This window comes from Plectropomus leopardus, chromosome 12 (genome assembly GCF_008729295.1).
Source record: "Plectropomus leopardus isolate mb chromosome 12, YSFRI_Pleo_2.0, whole genome shotgun sequence".
NCBI classification, from domain to species: Eukaryota; Metazoa; Chordata; class Actinopteri; order Perciformes; family Serranidae; genus Plectropomus; species Plectropomus leopardus.
The window spans coordinates 31692948-31714433 of record NC_056474.1 but is presented as its reverse complement, the minus strand read 5'-3'; the positions used below and the strand labels follow the sequence as shown (position 1 = coordinate 31714433).

The 21486-nt window shown below is 40.1% G+C and overlaps 1 protein-coding gene across 1 annotated transcript in view; it reads right to left on the bottom strand.

The window, feature by feature from the left end:
- Positions 1–21486, bottom strand: part of LOC121951786 (E3 ubiquitin-protein ligase RNF31) — a 38129-nt gene that overhangs the window by 2561 nt on the left and 14082 nt on the right. The window contains exons 9-21 of the mRNA XM_042498254.1: positions 19637–19870; positions 19365–19550; positions 18667–18834; positions 17756–17941; positions 16489–16695; positions 15984–16157; positions 14400–14498; positions 13361–13450; positions 10562–10676; positions 9426–9538; positions 8726–8836; positions 7744–7792; positions 1771–1867 (exon numbers count right to left, since the gene is read on the bottom strand). Coding sequence (XP_042354188.1) covers positions 1771–1867; positions 7744–7792; positions 8726–8836; positions 9426–9538; positions 10562–10676; positions 13361–13450; positions 14400–14498; positions 15984–16157; positions 16489–16695; positions 17756–17941; positions 18667–18834; positions 19365–19550; positions 19637–19870 — 1829 coding nt within the window. The remainder of the gene's footprint in view (positions 1–1770; positions 1868–7743; positions 7793–8725; positions 8837–9425; positions 9539–10561; positions 10677–13360; positions 13451–14399; positions 14499–15983; positions 16158–16488; positions 16696–17755; positions 17942–18666; positions 18835–19364; positions 19551–19636; positions 19871–21486) is intronic.

Sequence of the window (21486 nt, the reverse complement as noted above, 5' to 3'; positions counted from 1 at the left end):
AAAGCAAAACAAAACAACATAAACCAACATCAATTACTAAAGGTTAGGGACAATTTTATCGAAATGTTCATTTTAACATAAAACATGACTTTTTTGCTCCAGTGAAAAAGTTTAGCAGATGATTTACTTCAAATGTTTCACATTTAACACTTTCTGGAGCGGAAAAGACATGAAGCATGAAGCTTATTAAGTTTTCATTAAGGTATTTATTTAAAAAAAAGCTTGCTCATTTGCATGGACGTGGTAAATGTGTAACAAAATTAACCATTTATCAGTATTAAGAAACAATATGCTAAGAACTATAATCCCCAGTAGATTCTCATGTTCATGTTCTCAAGTTTTTGTCTTTTAGTGAAGCAACACATCATAGGACATGCTCGCACTAAACTTGTATCCTTTGCCATTCAACTTGATTTCTCTTTTCACAGCTATGGTATGGATCTTGCTTTTGTCAGTTCTGCCTCCACCTGCTCCAGGGTGCCAGTCTGATCCTGCGCTTGTGTGGCGAGCTGATCAGGATCATCCTGTTTGAAACCTCACACAGAGATTCTTTTCTTGTTAAGCTCCTCGATGCAGCTGCCCTATAGATTTGAGTTAAGATTTTAGTCACCTTCTTCTGCTTCTCCTCATCTTGGTACATCCTGTACCAGATCATACAGTAGCTTATGAAACAAAGGACTGCAGCTCCCTCCTGATGAGGATCTTATGTACCCCTCCTCAGATTGTGACATAGTCACAGATCAGTTGCTGGGTGACCAGTGTGGCTTCTTGCATGTTGCAAGTTTCCAAATCTCACAGAGATGTCTCTCAACTGCTGCCTGACCATGGGATAGAAGTCGCTTTTTTCTTTTTTTACAAAACTCCTGTTACTTTGAATTGTGTTGGTTTAGAACATGATGCAGGAAGACATCCAGCCTCATCTCAGTTTGTTAGTAGTGAATCAGTATCTATATTCGAGCTAAAGTCCATCCACAAGTGACTCACATCAAACTAGTGATTGACTTTATTCAGTTGCACCAATTTAACTTCAGAACAGAAGGAATGTCTGAGGGTGTGTGTGCACATGGTGTTTGCCTTTGGCAGGAAAGCAGTGGCAGGGCACTTCATCAAAAACCACTCAAGTGCATTTTGTTTCTATGACAACAATATCTGGACATCAATGTTAGCTAGTTAGCTAATGTTACACTACATGAACAGAGGGCTGACTACACAGACTGTATATAAAGATGGACGACACGCCTCCACTTACCCCCGCTATGCTGACGTGAGCTTAAAATATCCAGGATACTGGTGTTGCCATCATGTGAGGGTGATGTCATTGAGAACCCGCGTCTGCACAGTAGCACTATCCACGGTGAGGGAGTTCCAGCCAAAACTCCCATATGACCAATGGTGAGCAACTCAGTTGAATGCGAGTGCACGGATTGGCTGTCACAGCTGTCAATCATGGCAGAAAAGCCCCCTTTTGTATAATTTAATAACTCATTAATACTGAACTTATCATAAAAACACTTGAAAAAAAATTAGGGTGATGAGAACTTCCTTCAGTGACAACTGTTTTATGAAACATTTATTTGGCTTGTAGTTGGAGTGTTTAGTTTGGCTTATGTCCATTCACTAAAATGGAGGGGCGGGCTTTAGGACACTACAGTCAGACACCAGGGGGCGATCCAGATTGAATAGCCTCTCTCTGAGGGCTGTCATGTCATCCATCTTTATTTACAGTCTGTGGTTGACTGTAAGAGCAAATATTGAACAAAACCATCATACTCGCAGAGTCCAGCATGTCCAGGTTGGGTCTGAGCTCCACAAGCTGAATCTGGTTGCTGCCCTCCCTCATCCTTCTGCTCTATCACCCCACACAGACCTGAGAACAAGATGGTAACAAAAGAGGGACAAAAAGCAGAGGGAGAAAGAAGAATTGCAGCAAAAGAAAAGTATAAGACTCTTATAAAAATATCAAAAGCCCTGGAAAGCACATTATGTCACGAATTATTTTTACAAGAAACAGTTTTTCCTGTTAGGATTTCTGTCCCAAGATAAGATCAATTAATTGATTAGACTTCAATAAGAATGAAGAACAATGGGAATGGTAGTTAAGAGTTGTTTTCAGGGTTAAAAATTAAAACCAGTAGAAGGTTCAGGCTTAACGTTTAACAAAAGCTCAGATAGACCAGGTCTACAGCCATGTTACCTACCAGTTTTGGGACTGTTTCCATATCTTTTGGCGATAATTAGAATTGTATATAATTATTTTTTCAAATTAAATGGTGCAATGAAATGCACATGTTACTTTTGTCTTGACAGAAGACAAACACAGTGTATTTCCTGGATTTTTTTTTTACTTAAAGTTACCTGTAGTGATGCGCTGGTCAAGTGAATTGCTGAATATGTGTGTGTTTGAGATAGGGAGCTCGGGTACACTCGGCTGCACTCGGCCGTGTTTGGCTGTCGTTAATCACTACTTTGCATGCTCTATAGGCCAGTAGATCCAGGTATTTTACACTATTCTAAACCCGAAAATTGAGTTTTCTCTGCTTCATGCCATTGATCTATTATAAATCTGTATATAGTCGTGAGGGCAGGGCCTCATTCATTCCTATGAGAGCTGCTCAGTGTAAAATACCCGGATCTACTGGCCCATAGAGCATGCGTAGAAGTGATTAACGACAGTCGACGCGGCCGAGTGTACCCGAGCATTGACTCCGACTCACTGGCTCGCTCACACAAGTTACCCGAGTCGAGTGCTTGAAGCGAACAGCGCTCGTTCACGAGCATTCCTCTCGTAGTAGCTTAGCTTATTAGCATCAGCAGTTAATCGGTGGTATAATAACAGCGCTGTTGGTTTTAATATTTATGTGATAATCAGATAATGGTATATTTATCTCTCTCTACACACACACACACAAATATACATACAAATTATCTGGGAGAAATTAAATGTACAGAATCCAAAAGAGTCCTGTGGGTCCTATGTGTGTTCATTTTATCTCAGGAGAAATACCGAATTCCAAATCTTTCTTTGAAAAATAGCATATTTTACGTCTTTAGGACTTAATGTTTTTAATAATGGCTATAAAAAAATGTGTTCTGAAAAGTCAACATGACTCAAAAAAAATTATCCAGTGATTTAAGGAGGTCTCTTTCCCAAACGGGGAAAAGTCTTTCTGGGCCAGTGTGCATCACGTGACGCTGTAGTTCCACTTACGGCCACTATGTAAATTTTGCTTCAGAGGGTGGCGCACTTCCTGGGGTCCTGCTTCATGCACCACTGAGCAGCTCTCAGGAATGAACGAGGCCCCACCCCCACGGCTGTATCCAGATTTATAATAGATCCATGCCCCAGGTCCACCGTGTGCTCCACCTGCTGCTGTCTGCAGGAGGAAGTGGCTGTGGAAGGTGCCGCCCTCTGCCTGTTACACAGTGCTTATCCTCACCCAACAAGGGGAACGGTGCTGTTAGGATCACGTTTTTTTTTTTTAAATTTCCAGCACCTTTAACACCATCCAGTCTCTCATGCTGAGACACAAGCTGGCAGTTAGGATGGTGGACTCCAACCTGCTCACCTGACTCCCAGACTACCTCACACAAAGACCACAGTGTGTCAGGCTGAGAGACCACTCTTCTGAAACTGTGGTCAGAAGCACTGGTACACTGCAGGGGACTGTGCTGCAAGTTCAACTTTGAGTCATGCCACATGCAGAGGCTGTCTGATGCTGTCACCCTGTTTAGTCCTGGCTAGTGCACTAAAATAAACAGAGTAATGACAACGGATGTTCAAAATGCTTGGGCGTCACGTGACTCATGGAGGCTTCCGCATGAAGCAGAGAAAACTCTTTTTCTGGGTTTAAAGAAGTGTAAAATACCCGGATCTACTGGCCCATAGAGCATGCGTAGTAGTAATTAATGACAGCCGAACGCGGCCGAGTGTACCCGAGCACTGACTCCGACTCACTGGCTCACTCACACAAATGACCCCAGTGCTTGAAGTGAACAGCGCTCGCTCACGAGCATTCCTCTCATAGTAGCTAAGCTTATTAGCAACAGCTGCTACTCTACAACAGAATCAAAAAGTGCTGTGCCCACAAAAATATAAAAAAAAGGTGGTGCCCATAACATTGCCCCGTGTATTATTACACAGCTAAACTTTAAGTAAATACTACGTGCAATACTGTTTAATAACTGCCACTAGTGCTCCAGGCTGCTCACTGATAACCAGTTCTTTGAATACAGACCATAGACTGTGTATACAGTCTATGATGCAGACACGAGAAGACGTCCTTTACAGGTTTTACAGTCCACAGCTTATGGATGCGTTGTAAAATGGTAAAAATTATTAATTATGATTCAAAAATATCCATTACTACGGCTGGCACAAAGCCTGTGTTGTGTCAGTGACTCCAAGAGTTACATGTGCGTGCGGTGGTGTCCCGCGGGTCCGATGCGCATTCGTATTATGTCTGGAGAAATATCTCTATATTAGGAAAATGTGTTTGGGTCTTAATATTTTAAATAATGGCCATTTTAAAATGTGTTCTGAAACGTTCCATCATTGCTGTGAAAAAAACGGTCAATGGAGCGAACGGAGATGACACGACTCTCTCCTAAATGGCTCTGGTCCTTGCATCAATATGCATCTCTGGTGATCAGATCAGATCTGGAGAGCACTGAATACATGTAGAAACAGCCACCAAGACGCATGTGATGGAATCTTTTTCATTTGACCGCATGTGTTTTGTAGTATAAATGCAAAAAACGCTCCAAAAACCGACAACATAATCCATGCAGGACGTGGTGGTTATTTTGGTGACAGCGCACTAATGCTATGGAACTTAACCTAAAAAGGTTAACTGGTTAGGTTAAGGTTAAGTGTTGCATGAGCATCCCTTGTTTTGCCCAGTGGATGGAGACTTATTGAATACTGCTGACAGCGATATCTCCAGCTGTACCCACACAAACACTAACATGAGTCGCAAACATGCTACAGAGCAGCTCGCAGAAGTGTAGATGCAATAAATGTACCTGGAACTGTAACAAAATCTGAACACAAGTACTCTGCTGGAGATGCATGATAGGCACAACTATGAGTGGCAATGTCTCTCAGCCGACCACTTGCAGATCGCAGATCGCAGATGCAGATGCCAAAATGCATGGTAATGCCAAATCTGGACAGGGGGGGCAAGTGCAGAGGCCTGTTGGAGAACCTCCAAGACCAAAGAGATGAATGTGGACTTTGAGAGGACTAGGCCCCATCTGCAACATTATCTCCATTAAAGGGTTCATGTCAAGCACCCAGGAAGGGCACTAGGCTCTGAAGCAAATTTTACATAGTGGCCAGAAGTGGAATTACACTGTCAAGGTCCATCACATGATTCCAATGGGCCCAGAAAGACTTTTTCATTGATGAGAGATGTCTGTACATCAGTGCATAATTTTTTGTTAGCGTCAAAATCCCTGTGAAACGACTCATTTCACTATCTAGATTTAAGCCATCCAGTTTGAAAACATTTGAAAAGTCTAAATGAGCCACAAGATGAAATTTTTTAGGCCATCGTTCAGGCTTGCAGAGGACAAATAGTACAAGATGCAAGAAGTAAAATGTCAATATAAAATAATACAAATAGATAGACCAAAACCAACAACAGAAGCAATAAAACCACAAATAAAAGGAAATAAAATAAATAAAACATAAATTAAAATGGTAAAATAAGCCAAGGGGCCCTGATGGCAAAAACACGGTCACCTTTAGTTTCAAACCTCGACTTTGGAACGGCCAGAAGGACCCCACCTGAGGATCTAAAACAATGGTTATATTAACCTTACACACAATCTGCATTTGTATTTGTTTACATTTTTCATCAATGCAGTACCTGCACTGTTAACCACCTAACATTTCCACTGCCACCAGTAGCACATCTAATACAGTGAGAGCTCTCTGTGGTAGTGCTAGGGGTCGCTTCACTACTGTGTGTGTTTTATTCCTGTGTTTCTATGTTTTCCATGTTCTTTATCCCTGTGTTTTCTGGTGTTTTGTAGTGGCGTATAAGCTACTGGATGCCTATGATTTCCTTGGAACACGAACATACATACAAGCTGCACCTGATATGAAAATATCAGCTGTCATGTCTGCCGTCAGCTCATGTCATCACATTAGCACTGCTCATAGTTCTGCCCCAAATCTGTGATTGCTGTCAGTTGCTTGTTTTTCATTTTGGCACGCAGTTCCTTACAGAAGCTAATGACAGGGTGCTGTGTCCAGCATTGGCAGTTCTATGCTGCTCTCTACTGGTCCATGCAATACTTGGCTTTGTTTTCTCTGTTGTGATTTGATTTTGTCATGGCACAGAAAAATTACATCATGAAATACTAAAGACAAAAAGTGAAATAATTGGTCTATTAACATGTTTTTTTTATCAAAAACAAAACCTATAAACACAAAAGGTAATAGTTATCTTAACATGTATTGCATTTCATTTCTTTATTTAGGGATTTTAAATCTTCCACATTTGTCAATAAATGAATGTCTGTTCAAGTTTATTCATATTTATTTTTTGTATATTTTATTTGGTAGTCAGAGTTTGTGGAATGATCTGCGTGAGGAACTCCAGCTGGCTACATCACTACCTTCTTTTAAATCACCTTTGAAGACCTATTCTTATTAAAAGGCATTCCTGCAATGTCTCTGTGAATGATTATTATTTTATACTGTGCCTTACCCCTGACTTTGCACTCAAGTTGTTTTTTTATATATTTATTTTGTATTGTATTTTGACATTTTTCCTGTGAGTGTGTTTTATTGTGATTTTACGTGTAAAGCACTTTGTACTGTTGGTTTTGATAACTGCTATAGAGTCAACCAATTACGTATTTCATTCTGGAGTCTATGTGGCCTTCTTGAGATATCACATTAACAAGAATGAGAAAAACACAAGGTCACAGTTACCTTGACCTTTGACCACCGAGTTCTTGTCAGTCATTGTTGAGTCTCAGTGGACGTTTGTGCCAAATTTATAAAAATTCCCTCCAGAGGTTCTTGAGATATTGCGTTCACAAAATTGAGACTATAAAAAGGTCACACTTACCTTGACCTTTGATCACCAAATTCTAATAAGGTCATCGTTAAGTGCAAGCGGATCTTTGTTACTAACTTGAAAAAATTCTCTTTGGGCTTTCTTGAGGTATATTTACAAGAAAGGGACAGACGGACAACTCGAAAACATGCTGGCTTCAGGCACGACTGTCTTCGTCACAAAGGCTCAATGAAACAGTTCTTGCTCAGATTTGCTGCATCATCAACAAAAAGCGTGCACATTTCCAGGCAAAAACAAGACACAATGTATACAGTTTGTGCAACTGAAATCGCACCACTTTGCTCAGTGCCATGACTACTGCAGCGTTACTCATCAAGTTTGCATGTATAGACTATTACCTCAGCTGAGGATGTTAAGGCTAAGGGAGAATATTATCAAAAAAGAATGAATGAACCTATTTGGTCTCTGAACACCTCCCTCCAAAGAGAGACTCTTACAGTTCTGGCATAATCAGTTCAATGGATTTTGTAAGGATTAAGGTTACAGTGACACTATTTCCATAAGCTGATTTCAATCCAAAACTCTGAACTGACCAGGTTAGTTGTAAGTGTCATCTTGTCAGAATTAAAGAAAGCCACCTCTGCGACATTAAAAACTCTGTCTACCTCACAAACACACACATCTAGGTTTGCAAAACAGCCCTCTGGCCTACCTGTCTGTGTCCCAGGAGGAGGCTCAGTGTTGAAGGCCACTCCATTATTCTGTGAGGCAAAGAAAAGGACAACACTGGTAACTCACACTGGTCTGTTTGACACACTTTTCATGGCGGTCCCGAGATGCAAAACACAACAACATAGGACAAAAAACAACATAGAAAGCAACACTGCTAAAAACACAACAACAAAACCAAAAACCTCAACAAAACATAAAAAGGAGCGATCCAGATAGAACTATAACAGAGCAGGAAACACCAAAATTTAAGAAATATGTTGTCTGCTTTGATAATATCTTTTTTTAATGTTGTGTTTTCTAAAATTACTGTTTTGTTGTGTTTTGTGAAATATATATTTATATATATATATATGTGTTTTTAATATTTTATATTGCGTTGTGTTAAATGTGTTTTTATTTATTGTTGTGCTTTGTGAAATGTTTTGTTTTTAATATTGTATTTTCTAAAATGTTGCATTTTCTATTTTTGCATGCTTTTTTGTTGTGTTTTATGTTTCATGAAATGTTTGTTGTATTTTGTAAAATGCTGTGTCATCTGTTTTGGTGTCTTTTAAACTGTTCATTGGCACTCTTACCTGTGTTTTGTTTTGCTTTTGTTTGGTTTTTTTTGTTTCGAGTTGTATTTTGCATCTCAAGGCTGCCATAATTTTCCCACTGGACATTCATTATATTGTATTTATTATTTCCCAATCCAAAATAGCTCAAATGTGCTACATTGCAAAATGTATCTTAACAAGGTAATGTATATGAACAGTGTTCAACATTTTCTGTCAAAATTTACAGGAAGGTTTGCAAATGATACGGCCAAGGACCCTATGTAGACATTCAAGTGTTCTTGAATTTTCTGAGCATCAAAAACTAAATTGCAATCCCTGGATGCAGAATTCCCAGTGCATGTATTTTTCATACAGAAGAATCATCTGTGTGTGTGTGTGTGTGTGTGTGTGTGTGTGTGTATGTACCTGCAGTAAACCCTGCAGCCTGGAAGGTTCCCAGTCTCTCAGATAGAAGAGGCAGTCTCTGGGGTGATGGGCATGTAATCCAGACACGCTGCACTCGTCCACTGCACAGGTCTGACAGGAGGACAGACAGGACAGGAGAAGAGGAGACATCTGTCACTCTGTCAGGTATTACAAATGTTAATAGCCTCCATGGTTACCTTAAGGTATGTTCACACCACATGTGTTTAAAACTTTTCATTCCAACTGTGAGAAATTCAATCCTTTAAGTAGGTCAGGTCCCGCAGTCATTCCAGGAGGTACAAGGTAAGGATTTGATTTTTTTTGTTAAGGAATGTTTAAAGTGAACTTAGATAATTTAAACAAAAAAGAAAAACAATCTAAATCTAGTCATTTGTACTAGTTTGCACTTTATGACTTTCCAATGAGTCCTTTAGGGGCTTCATGTATTTTTGCACTGTGTGACTTGATTTATTCTAAGTTATTTTTAAAACGAGTACGACACAATCATCAGTCATTCATCATAATTATGCAACTCAGAATAGTTGTATTTTATTTTTAAACATATGTACCACGTGATCTTTCATTCTGTCCTTTGCCAGAAATAAAACTTGTGAAAATGAGAAATATGTTTCTACTAATGTACGGGCTAAATGACTGATTGTAAAAATTTCCCCCGCCTCACAGTGTGTGTCAGACTTACAGTGTGAAAGGGGTTGTTACAGCCACTGCAGAACTGGTAGCGACACTGCGAGCAGCAGAAGTGCATGCAGCCTCCTTTAGACAGCGCATACTGAAAGCGACAGTTGGGACAGGCTGCAGGAGGACAGGAGGACAGGCAGGATGTGATGGTGAGAAAGAGGAAGAGGAAAAAACACAGAGGACAGAGGCTGTGTCAGTATATTAAGTAACATTTTTAAATCTTTCAGCAGTGTACAAATCAAGCAGACAGTGTGCATAAATGATTTATTCACTGAATTGATGTGTTTCACACCTGTGACTGTTGGAAGGTCAAATTAAAGGCAAACTGCCTCACGACAAAGAATGGGCCTTATGTAAGAGACAATGTATGTATGTACATATTTTCTCCTACTTTTATTCGATCCTGGTTTTGTTTTTATTTTGCTAGGGCTAGCGAGGTTTTGCGAAAGAAAACTTCAAAAAGCACTACTAAGAAAAGAAAAAAACGTCACTTTCAAAGGCCACAAATTGTTGACCAACACAAGGAAAATAAGTTTTACATTTAATGAACTTTTAAAAAATGCACAGATATAATTTAATCAAATTTAGATAATGTTTCAGAGGAATTCTTATGACTTGGTTATGTAATTTCAGGGCAAAATAAAAACTTCTTTACTTGGTGCATTGTTCCAAGTTACTGTAATTTTAGTTACTGTCCATCCCTCTGCTGTCCAGAACTGGAATGTAGCTAAGTACATTTACTTAAGTACTGAACTAAAGTACATTTTATGGTCACTTTTTTTTTACTTGAGTATTTTAATCTCACACCACTTTCTACATCTACTCCACTACACCTCAGAGGGAAACATTTCACTTTTTACTCCACTACTATTATTAGATAACCACTTTACAAACAAAGATTTTTTGCACATAAACCTAAAATATGAAAATATACAAATTATCATTGTCCACAGAGACTGAATCTCATTCAGCAGAGCTGTCTTCATTTAACCCAGATTAATATTGAGATAAAGTGGAACATACTACCTTCAATTGCAGCTAGAAAATAATACTGTAAAAATGTGTGTGTGTGTGTGTGTGTGTGTGCGTGCGTGCGTGCGTGCGTGCGTGCATGCGTGTGTGTGCACGCGCGCTTACTGATGCCATTGTCTCGGAGGTACCCAGCCAGGCCCTGTCTCTGATACTCGGGATCATTCTCTCTCTTCCATGACTGGTACTGTTCACAGGACAGGCCTGCATGCTGAGACTCCCACTGCACACACAACACACAACACACCCACTAACAAGGGAAATCATTTTCAACTATATCTATTATAACTGATTCAGATGATCCAGAATACAGCAGCACGTCTGGTCTTCAACCAGCCCAAAAGAGCACATGTCACCCCGCTGCTAATTTCTCTTCACTGGCTTCCAGTGGCAGCCAGAATCAAATTCAAAGCACTTCTCTTGGCTTACAAAACAATCACAAGAACTGCTCCAGCCTACCTGGAATCCCTGATGCAGGTCTACTCTCCTTCTCGCCCACTACGCTCTCCATGCGAAAGACGCCTGGTGCTTCCAGCCCAGCACGGCTCTAAATCTCTAGCCAGACTCTTCTCTTCTGTTGTTCCCAAATGGTGGAACAAACTTCCAAACTCTGTGCGTTCTGAGTCCCTTTCTACTTTTAAGAGACAATTGAAAACTCAATTGTTCCGAGAACACCTAGGCACTTAACCTGACTCTTCTCCGCTTTGCCCTTTGGGGTAGATTAAGTCAGAAGGGCCAAAACCCAGCACCTAATGATTATCTAGCACTGACAAAGTTGTGTGATGTTGTATGTTGACTGTCATCGTAAGTAGTGATACTGAGATTGTTGAATCTCAGATGCTGAGATCGCTACTGGTTATTACTTTGGTTTAAAAAAAAAAAAAAAAAAGGGGGGGGGGGGTGTGGGGCACTTTCTCTGCCACTAGGCGGGAATACCTGTGCCCAATCACACCTGAAGCACTTTTTGCACTTACTAAGGGTTTTTTCCTTAAGTCTAAATTCTTGCTTGTGTTGTACGTCGCTTTGGATAAAAGCGTCTGCTAAATGAAAGTGTAGAATTGTAGAACTATACTAACCTCACCTCACCTCTTATTCAGTTAACTAAACATTTTGCTCAGTCATATTTTTATGATGAAACAACTTTTTTTTAGCGTAATAATCATAAATTTATACAAAATAACTAGATACTAGTTGCCAAGATGGAGCCTATTCATTCCAGTGGAGCTGCTCACCTGGTGATTACGCCACAACAGTTTTTAGACTCCTGGTTTTCTTTGGCAGTATGCGGCCCACAGGAGTGTTTCTCTTGTTGGCCCCACCAAGTTCCCTAGTTCCTACTTGGCTCATAGACTTTACATTGTGATGACATCACAGATTTTTAAATCATTTTTCTCAGCTCCAGGTAAGTTTAACAAATACAAAACTACCATGCATCAAAAATTCAGAATACAAAGGATTATAATTAATCTTGTTTGCAGTTCAAGGTGTCCTTTCAGCAGTTTTATGGATGTGTCTTGGGCCTGTTGGGGAAAAATGCTTTTTGGACCACAGCGGATTTTTCCACTCGGACAAGTTTGCTGCATGATTGAGCAGCTTTCCTGGGGGTGCAGTAATAATGTGTGCTGCTGTCCATCCATCATATTAGCAACTACTACTGCAATCAACTGCTAAAGAATATTTCTTGCCAAGTTGTTCATTGGTTTTTGTGCCTTGTTGTTTTACATACCTGTGAAATATGTCTGAATGCAGCACAAAAAGTAATGTCAATACAGGTTTTAAGTGGTTAATAAAAGGATACAAATGTACAGAGGAATGACAAGTAACAACAGACTCTGATGGTGATAATCTGTTAGTAATGGTGCAAAGATGAGTTCAGATCAGCAGGAACACAGACATTTGTCAGGCCCAATGGAAAGAAAAACTAAATCCAAAACCCTGAAAGCAAATGAGTTTTTTTGCACTTGAGATAATTTTTCATTGAGCTGTTGGAACATTCACATAAAAACACAGGATTAGATATTTTTATCTCAAATTCCTAATGGAACAGGCAGCTGCCCTCTACAGTCTTGTTTAAAACAGGAAAGGTAGCAGAAAAACTAGCTTATTTCTAAAAATCAGCACAACTGACAAAGAAAAATATATAGATAAAATCGTAAATATTTAACAAAAACCAAGAAGATGTCTTTAAATAACGAAACACAGGAATAAGCACATTCATAAATGACTGGTGCATCAGAGAGGAGGCAAAACAAATTAACTACTTTTGTATGTGTACAGACTAATTAACTGTAAGGTAAAAATTCCTTTTATTGTGTTGCCAGCAGCTGCAGCTGAAGGTGTTGCACACACCCTAGGTATGTTTTTCATTATTCAGGACAGTTTGAGCTCCAAAAGGTCAAATTTCACACAGCACATTTTTCAATATTTATGGGAATGAAGTCAAGCTTCAGCTTTTTGGCTTAAAGATACGAGTCTCACAGCAGAGGAGTAAAAGTGGAGGTGACAGTCCCTATTTCACAACACGAGTCCAAGTCTGTAGACTCCTGTGTCACATATATAAAGACATCAACGTGATGGTGAAAGATGAGCCAGTGATCAGACACATTATGTGGCGCATTTGTGGTCAAAAGGCTGAACTCATGCCTCATATCCATGTCTGAAGGGTCATTTTTGGATTCTTTTCTCCAGAGGCATGTGAGAGGTGAGAAGTTTTCTTTGAGAATTCAGTGAAACACGGAACGAAGAACTGATATATAAATGGTCATTTTTTATTGACTTGAAGGGGAAGGAAAGATGATAAAAAGGGCTAAAACAATGTTTTGTGAAAAATCAAATACAGCGAGTACGAAATAAAAAAGAGAGAGAGATTAACACAACACAGAGAGAAAGAGGGAAACAAATACTTACAGGCCTTTTACACTGAGCACAGAAACTGTTGCGACACTGGAAACAGGTGACTTTAAGCTGATCGCCATCGTAGATAAACCCATATGAACACTGCAGAGAGGAGAGGAGAGGAGAGGAGAGGAGAGGAGAGGAGAGAAGAGAAGAGAAGAGAAGAGAAGAGAAGAGAAGAGAAGAGAAGAGAAGAGAAGAGAGGATTCTGTTTTAAAATCCACCGACAAGGGGGAAAGCAGACGCAGATGGGATGATAAAAGTTCCAAGTGTATCTGCAGTGCTGTCACCACGTTACTTCAACACTCTCATTTTGTCACTGTAATTTTAGATTAAACACACACACACAAGGAATTATTTTTAATGTACTTCATTCAAAGTAGATTGCTTTTTGATAATGACAGTCTGGAATATGTCAGTGATTAGCAGCAACATTGATTGTGAGAGTGCACCAAGTGGAAATAGCGTGTATTTTCTCCATATGCCAAATATTGTAAAAATTACATCATCAGGTAGAAAATTGTAAAAATGCCAAATTCCAAGGCCAAAGCCCAGAATGACACCCAGAAATAATACAATGCATGTTTTTATGCATTGATGGTTGTGGGATCAAAAATGTCAGTTTGAATAGGTTTCAATGGTGATTTTTTTTTTCTTGCACTTAAAAGTCTGAACGTAACAGGCTAGTTTCCACAGTGTATTTTAGAGTTATTGTAGGAGCTGGGCTGAAAATTCACAGATTAAACAAAAATACACAATAAACAAAATTTCTGCTATATGCATGAACACAGCCAAAAAATTAAGAATGGAAAGCACGTAAAAAGTGCCAAGCGGTCTTCAAGGGTTAATCACTACCTTTGACCCCAATGCAAACAGATCTATTGTTTTAACAATGTCACATTGAAAAAGTGTAATACTTAGAAAAAACCACACTGTTTGAACACTGCTTATGCTGTTGTTGTGTTGACAAGAAAAAAAACACTCTTAAGCTGTGGCTTAAAAAACGTTTTCTTTTTGTTGAGGGTTCGGGAGTGATTTATGTTGTACTCACATGACAGCACCAGAGGAACTTGGGGTCCTTGATGAGAGCCTGCTCTGTCAGCTTCTTATGGAACAGCTCATAGACTTCTGGCTCCAGACACTCTCGCAGCTAAAGAACATCATTCAATAATAAATACAAGAGAAATCACTTTTTACTTTCACATGATGTTAGAAAAAGTCAATTAATTGCGTTAGTGCAACTAAAACTTGGCTTTTAAAACACATGTAAACCTGTTAGTGCAACTGAAATCAGACTAAGGTGAATTTCTTGATATCAGACTAACACGCTCAGATAATGTGTTGGAAGTAGAGTTATTCCGTCGTAAACACCTCAGTCAAACTTTAATTGGACTCTGTGCGTGCACCTAGTTGCTGCGTTGGCTTCCCTTGATTTTTACGGATAGGGACTGTTGGTTATTTATGAGGGGGGAAGGGATAGGAAAAAGGGTCCGGCATAAAACAAATTAAGCACTGAGAAGAGACTTTTTAATTTTGGCTTGGGTGAGGGACATAAAACCATAAAAGGTAGTATTTTATATTTATCTTCAAAAAAAAAGTCACACCCCAGCCATCCCCTCTTTGAATAAATAAAGTACAGTCCCACAACACCAGCACAGAAGCTAAGTGATGTCCTGCTGTGGAAAGGGCTGCAGCAAAACATATTTTAGCCACCTAAGAAAATCAATATCAGTTTAAGTGCTGACTATATTTGAATCTTGTCTCCTCCTTAGCTTCCACAGCAGCTGATGGAGGCAGTTGTAGAGCAGCAGCTCCGCTGTTCAGTGAATTAAATAAATGTTTTTCTCAGTGCAGTCTGCTGTTTTTGAAATACCAGCTTCAAATCCCCATCAGTAAGTGCTGTCTTACAGCAACATAAAGCACTGAAAATATATTTGGGGGCTAAAAACGAACCAATGAAGGTGGAGTTTGCTCAGCACCGTTTGATTATAGATCACTAGCTGCTGTTATCTTCACAATTTTCTCAATCTAATTTTCCAGGCCTGGAAAAGTTATGAACTTTGTCACAGTAATCTTTTGCAAATAACTTTACACGTCCCACTCCAAGGCTTAAAAAGCATATTCCTGCATTCTTATGTTGCAGCATTGTTTTTCAGACTTACATCCTGGAATGAGTTTCTAATCATATGCATTAGGAATACACTTATTGTGTAATAATTTACCTCATGCTTGGAGTCAGTGCCAAACTAGTATAATCTAAATTCTTGTTTGACTGTGCCTGTTTACACTCAGTTCTAATACAGTTAGAAGCATTAGATTAGATTAGATAAGATTAGATTAAATTAAGACAATTACTTTACATACAATAACTAACATTTGGAGTATACTGTGCAGCTCTGTTCTTATATGACTGGGAATGGTGTCTGAAATGTTATTATGGGTCCTTTAAAAGTCATGGAAAAGTTTTGAAATTTTATCCAAGAAAATGTGTAGGAACCCTGAAGTAGTCACTATGTTAAGAAACTTAAGGCATCACATATGTTACAGGAACATATTGAATAATGATGTGAGCAGGCAGCAGCAGTCTTCATGTTCTCCATCATTTCTCCCTCTGCTCCTCTCTTTTATTTGTTACCTGGATGTCCAGGGTGGAGAAGTAGCTGTTGAGGTGTTCGGGGTCGTTGATGTCTGGCTCCCAGCAGACGGGACACACCATGTCTCTGATGTGTTTGTCCCTTACAGCGATGGTGAAATGCTGCTGGAAACAGCCACAGCACACAGAGCACTGACAGGATGTCAGAGACTGCATCTGAGAGAGGAGAGAGGGGGAAAGCAGAATTAAGATATGCTTCAGCTCTGCAAAGCTCTTAGGAACACTCACTAGTCACGTTTCTACCTAAATTTCGTGCACTTTCAAACTAAATTTTCAGAAAAATCAATAAAAGAAAATGTGATATTCTATTGTACTTGCATTTATCTTTTATGGATACATCAACTTTTTCACCTCCTCCAAGCAAAGACACTTAAAAATATTTCCAATTGTTTTCACATTTTCAGCTTTGCAACTCAGATTTTTTAATGCACAAATTGAAAATGTGCATAAAACCAGGTGGATACAGCAGCGGCTGCAGTCTCAGTACCTTGCTGTGGGGGAAGACAGAGAGGCAGATGGGGCACTCTTTAGCCAGCACTCTCTTGATGAACTCCCTGTCGTGGGACTCTCGAACAGCCTGCACTACGTCCTCCAGTGAGTAAGGGGCGCTGTGCTCCAGAAGCAGTGACAGTGCCAGCTCACAGCGACCCCAGCTGGGAAGATTGTACACCGCCAGTAACCTCCGACATATGCGCTGAAAGAGAAAGAAGGAATTATGTAGAAGAATACAACAAAGTCCTACCAGCAATCCTAGGCTATTGTTTTGCCCTGCAAGTGTACTCTTTAGAGCTGCATTCATTTATCTTATAAGGGCAACAGAACATCAAACACTGAAAGAAATATGATAAAGTTGTTGTGGTGAAGGTGTTAAAAAACAGTTTTACCGATGCAACAAATGCAGAGCAATATTAATGTTTAGGCTGATGACTCAATCATCACACAGAAGCATGGATGAGCTGATGTTGCATTTGCTGAAAACGTTGCATCATACAACAGAGCTAACTTTCTTTCAGACCGAGAGCTGTTTCTCTCCTTCTGGCTAATGTCTGGTCACAGGAGTATAAAGTGGATGAGATGTGATTGAGGCTCACTCAGCAACGGGAAATCAGAGACTGTTCTGTGCACATCTTAGCAGAGTCATTGTTAACCCCTAACATCCTGGATCAAGCTGTTGCACTGGATAGACGGACCTTGTTGGGAGCCAAAAGGACACAAGACTCTAATGTAAATTCAAAAAATGCACTGCAGGAATTAAATGATCAGCAGCAACATGCCCGAGCAACACGATGGAATTTTCATAGTAGCTGTTGATTTTAATTAACTCAAGTGTTTAAAAAGTACAGTAATTCTGTAAGATAAATTAAATATGTAATTATGGTAATTGTAATTAGTTTTCTGGAAATTTCCTCTGGCTTCCTAAAAACAATTTCCACAAATTTCTCGCAATTTAAAAAAAAATTCTTGTCAAGTTGTTCAATCCCCCCATGTTTTCAAAAGAACTCAAACCACTTGCTCAGGTTTCAAAGGTTTTATACTTGTGAAAGGCATCTGAATGCAAAAAAAGTGACGTCAATCCTGCTGTCAGAGGATTAACGTGGAGAAATTGTTTTCATTACCGTAACATGAACTGGCAAGACAAGCAACTTAAGAGAGTTCACGACTTTCACAAACAGCAGACTGATAACAGGACACAGATGTCTGAGGCCCGTGAGCTGTGAGCGGACCCGGTGGCTGGAGTGTCTGCGTGCTCTCACCTGTTTGTCAGGGTGATGGATGTCTACTGGAGGCTCAGGCTTGTCACTCCAAATGCGCTTGTGAAAAGGCTCCAGCAGGGGTCGCTGCAGCAGGGCTAGGGCCCCTCTCACCTCCCCGCCACTCTGCCTCAGAACATCATGACAGAGAGCCTCCTCACTGAATCCCAGTGCACTCAGCTCCTTCACCTAGGAGGGTGGAGGGAAGAAAGAACACCATCTGTACACTCCGAAGGCTGATCTGTGGTCGGTGCTCGACACTTTTGAAGACTGTGGCTGGACTAAAACAGTCAGACAAAGTTTTTTTGGTAACACTTTCCATGAAGAACACATCTATAATGCATCATGAGGGCATTCACAGCTAATTATAATGCATTCATAATGCTTTATGACAGCACTCATAAACAAACATAATGCTCACTGACACACTATATTAACAGACATAAAACATTATAGATTTGACGTAAAATGAATTATAAGTGTCAAGTGTCTTGTGGATGCTCCTGACAAGTTATAAACTAGAGGTTGACTGATGGGGCTTATAATGCATTATATATGACTGTACTCATCTACACACACATCAACAATTAACAATTAACAGTCCATGCAGAATAATAGGTTATGAATGTATGTGTTTAGTAAAGTGAGGTACATATTGATACATTTATAATAACGTATGCCTTGTCATAATGTTTCATTGTTGGTGTTCAGTCAAGTGTAATCATTTTCATGCATTCACAATAATCTATGTCCCATCATAAATGGTTATAGTTGTGGTCTTCTTAGACAGTGTTCCCTTTTTTTTTAAATTTATGCTTTGTCAAAAGGTTTCACCCTTCTCCATGGTAACCAGGGAAGCCTTGTCTTTTTAATGGTTTGAGTCGAATTGTTGGATGGATGGTAGTATTTGTCACCTTGGCGAGTCTGTCCCTCAGAGCTTGTCTGGCAGCTCTCTCAGTGTCGCCCCCTGCTGTTAGCCAGGCCTGCTTGGCCTCTGCTCTGGACAACTGGACCACGCTTTCACTTTCTGCTGGGTCCATCTCTTTCCCAGCATCCTCTGCAGGACCTCCACATGACCTGCTCTGTGTCAGAAGAATTACCTTTTAATGAACAGAAAACACAACTGGGAGATGACTGCATTTCCACTGAGTGATATTATGCGACTTCTCTCACGATGTTACACGACTTTCCTTTCGCAATAATATTCCAAGAAGCATGGCAATGGATTTCCAAAACATTGATAGATTTATTTCTATTGCAGCCACTTATTAAAGCCAATCTAATATTGCCGTCATTTCTTTGTCTTGTATGAGAGTAAAGAAGACCTCGGTCTCTTCTTCCGTCCACACATATCGAGTCATGTTTTTCAGAATGTCATGTGACTTTGAAAAATCTTTTGAAATACTACCACATGCGAACGTAAAAACTTTTTTGTGACAAACAGGAGTTTTTTTTATGAAATTGACATGTTTCCATTAGGCATATTTAGTATTCACAATTTCAATTGGCACAATTTAAGGTTTAATGGAAACCTGCCTAGTGACAGTCAGAGAGACACAAAGGTGCAATTGTCGGGATTTAGCAGACATTGTACTGAGAGAAGCATACTGACTATGCGCTGCGTTGTGGTGCTGTCAGAGACAGACTTAAGGGAAGATGTTGCCACCAGCATCCTGATCTGGTCTAACAGCAGAGGAAGCTCCGTCTTCAACCACTTGCACGGCAGGATGCTGCTGTCCCCTGCTACCCTCATGCTCGTGTACACCTCCTCTGGACTCACTCCTTTTTTCTCCCCATCCTGACACAGACAGAGAGGACAGAGATGCTAGAACACAAACACAGAGTGCAGTCTTGTTCAAAGGTCAGTGACAGGTGATGACTTGCTCTGATCAGCTGAATCAGCTTCAGGCCCTCCTCCTTCATCAGCCTCTGCCTCCAGGAGTCCAGGTCCTCAGGGGCGGGCTCTTTGGGTTTGATTGGCAGGGCGGGGACCCGTCTGACAGGAGAGGGAGGGCGGAGCTTCACAGGCAGAGGTGCAGGTTCTGGACGGGCGAGGTCACACATCTCACACACTGTAGCTGGAGAGTAGTTCAGATAGGTGCAGAACTGACACACCCACTGGGGAGACAGACACAGACAGACACAGAGAGGGAGAGAACTACTCAGTACAAAAAAGTCAAAACAAAATCATCTACACCTGGAGGGGATCATGTTTTTTGTGGTGTGTGTAGGGTTGTTGTGATCCATTGATCTGGATCGATATATCGATTTGATGAGCAAGGATCATGTATCATAGATGCAAAGTTAAAAACATCTATCCCTATTTTCCTCTTCCGGGTGCACCTTTATTTGAAAATATGCGTTTCCGTCACACAGTGTCAGGCAGATGATGGCAAACAGCCAAAAGAAAGACGATGAGGACATTATTAACTCGGAAATCAGTGCGGAAATATTTTGTTTTCTGAGAAACTGCAGGTCAACAGACAGAGCACATGTCATATGTAAACAACAGCCATATTCAGGAAACATCATGTCCCTGCTGTGGATTCTCATTTTGCCAACTTCTAACAGAAACATTAGCTAAGCAAAATTTGGCTGAAAAGACATGCATGCAAACTGAAAATCATCTGTACTGTTCTGTCAGGAGATGCAGTGACTTAAACCAGCAGTGAGTCAGAGAGAGCATAAATAAAACATGTTAAGTGCTTAATTAATCCTGGTATAAGTTAAAATGAAAAGATTTTTTCGACAGAATGACCAGTTTACATTATTTCCATTTATTTACAAGTTGTTTATATTTTTTGGCCAAAAGTTAAGACAGGGGTGGCAGCTTCCTCTGTAACTGTGTTAAATGAACAGATAATATTGGCTCATATCAGTCGCTGGCCTCGAATCAAATTGAAATAGTATTGTGGCAAACTTTGTGATATCCACAAATATCATATTGTTGTCCAAAGAATCGATGTGATATCGCATTGTGATGAAACTAGTGATTTGACACCCTCTGGTTGGTTGGTCGATTGGTTAGTTGGACAGGCTGTGGGGTTACTTTCGTAGGGCCATTTGTCAACAAAAGCATTTTTTTCCAGCTGAAAATCCCAGATATTCTTCTGAAAATGCCAAGTTGGAAGCCCTGAAGTGCTTTGATTGTGTCTGGTTGCTATGCTATAGAATATCCACAGAAGTAAAAACATGGGTGCAAGATAAAATGATCAAAATGGACACACAGGCATGTCTATGTCCTCACTCTAACGTTTTTTTTGCGGGCTGGCGAATGCAGCACACATGCAGAGCTTTCCACAAGTTCTTTTTCTCATCTGCAGCTGAATGTCACTCGCTGTTTGGATAACTGGATCTGTTGATTGGTTCACAGCTGATCTGATCACATCAATGGATGAGAGAAGCTGTCTGCAGATGTTTTTAAGTGAAAGTAAAGTTTTCGGCCCAGCAGAATGAACACTTTAGTTTCACTTTTTAATCTCTGGATGAAGGGAATGCAACATTTTAAAATCTGTGTCTGAGTAAGGACTGACAGTCTATGAGAGGGCCTGTTTTTTGTCTTTTATGTTTTGCAACTGTTGTGTTTTCTGTGTTATGCCCCTACAGGCCAGACATAGATGTTGTGTGCTTTCACCTGTGTACACCTGTGGTGACCACAAATATAATCGCTCTCTCTGTCTCAGTGTGTCACTGCACCCTGAAGAAGGCACAAGCTGATACACATAGGTGCATTT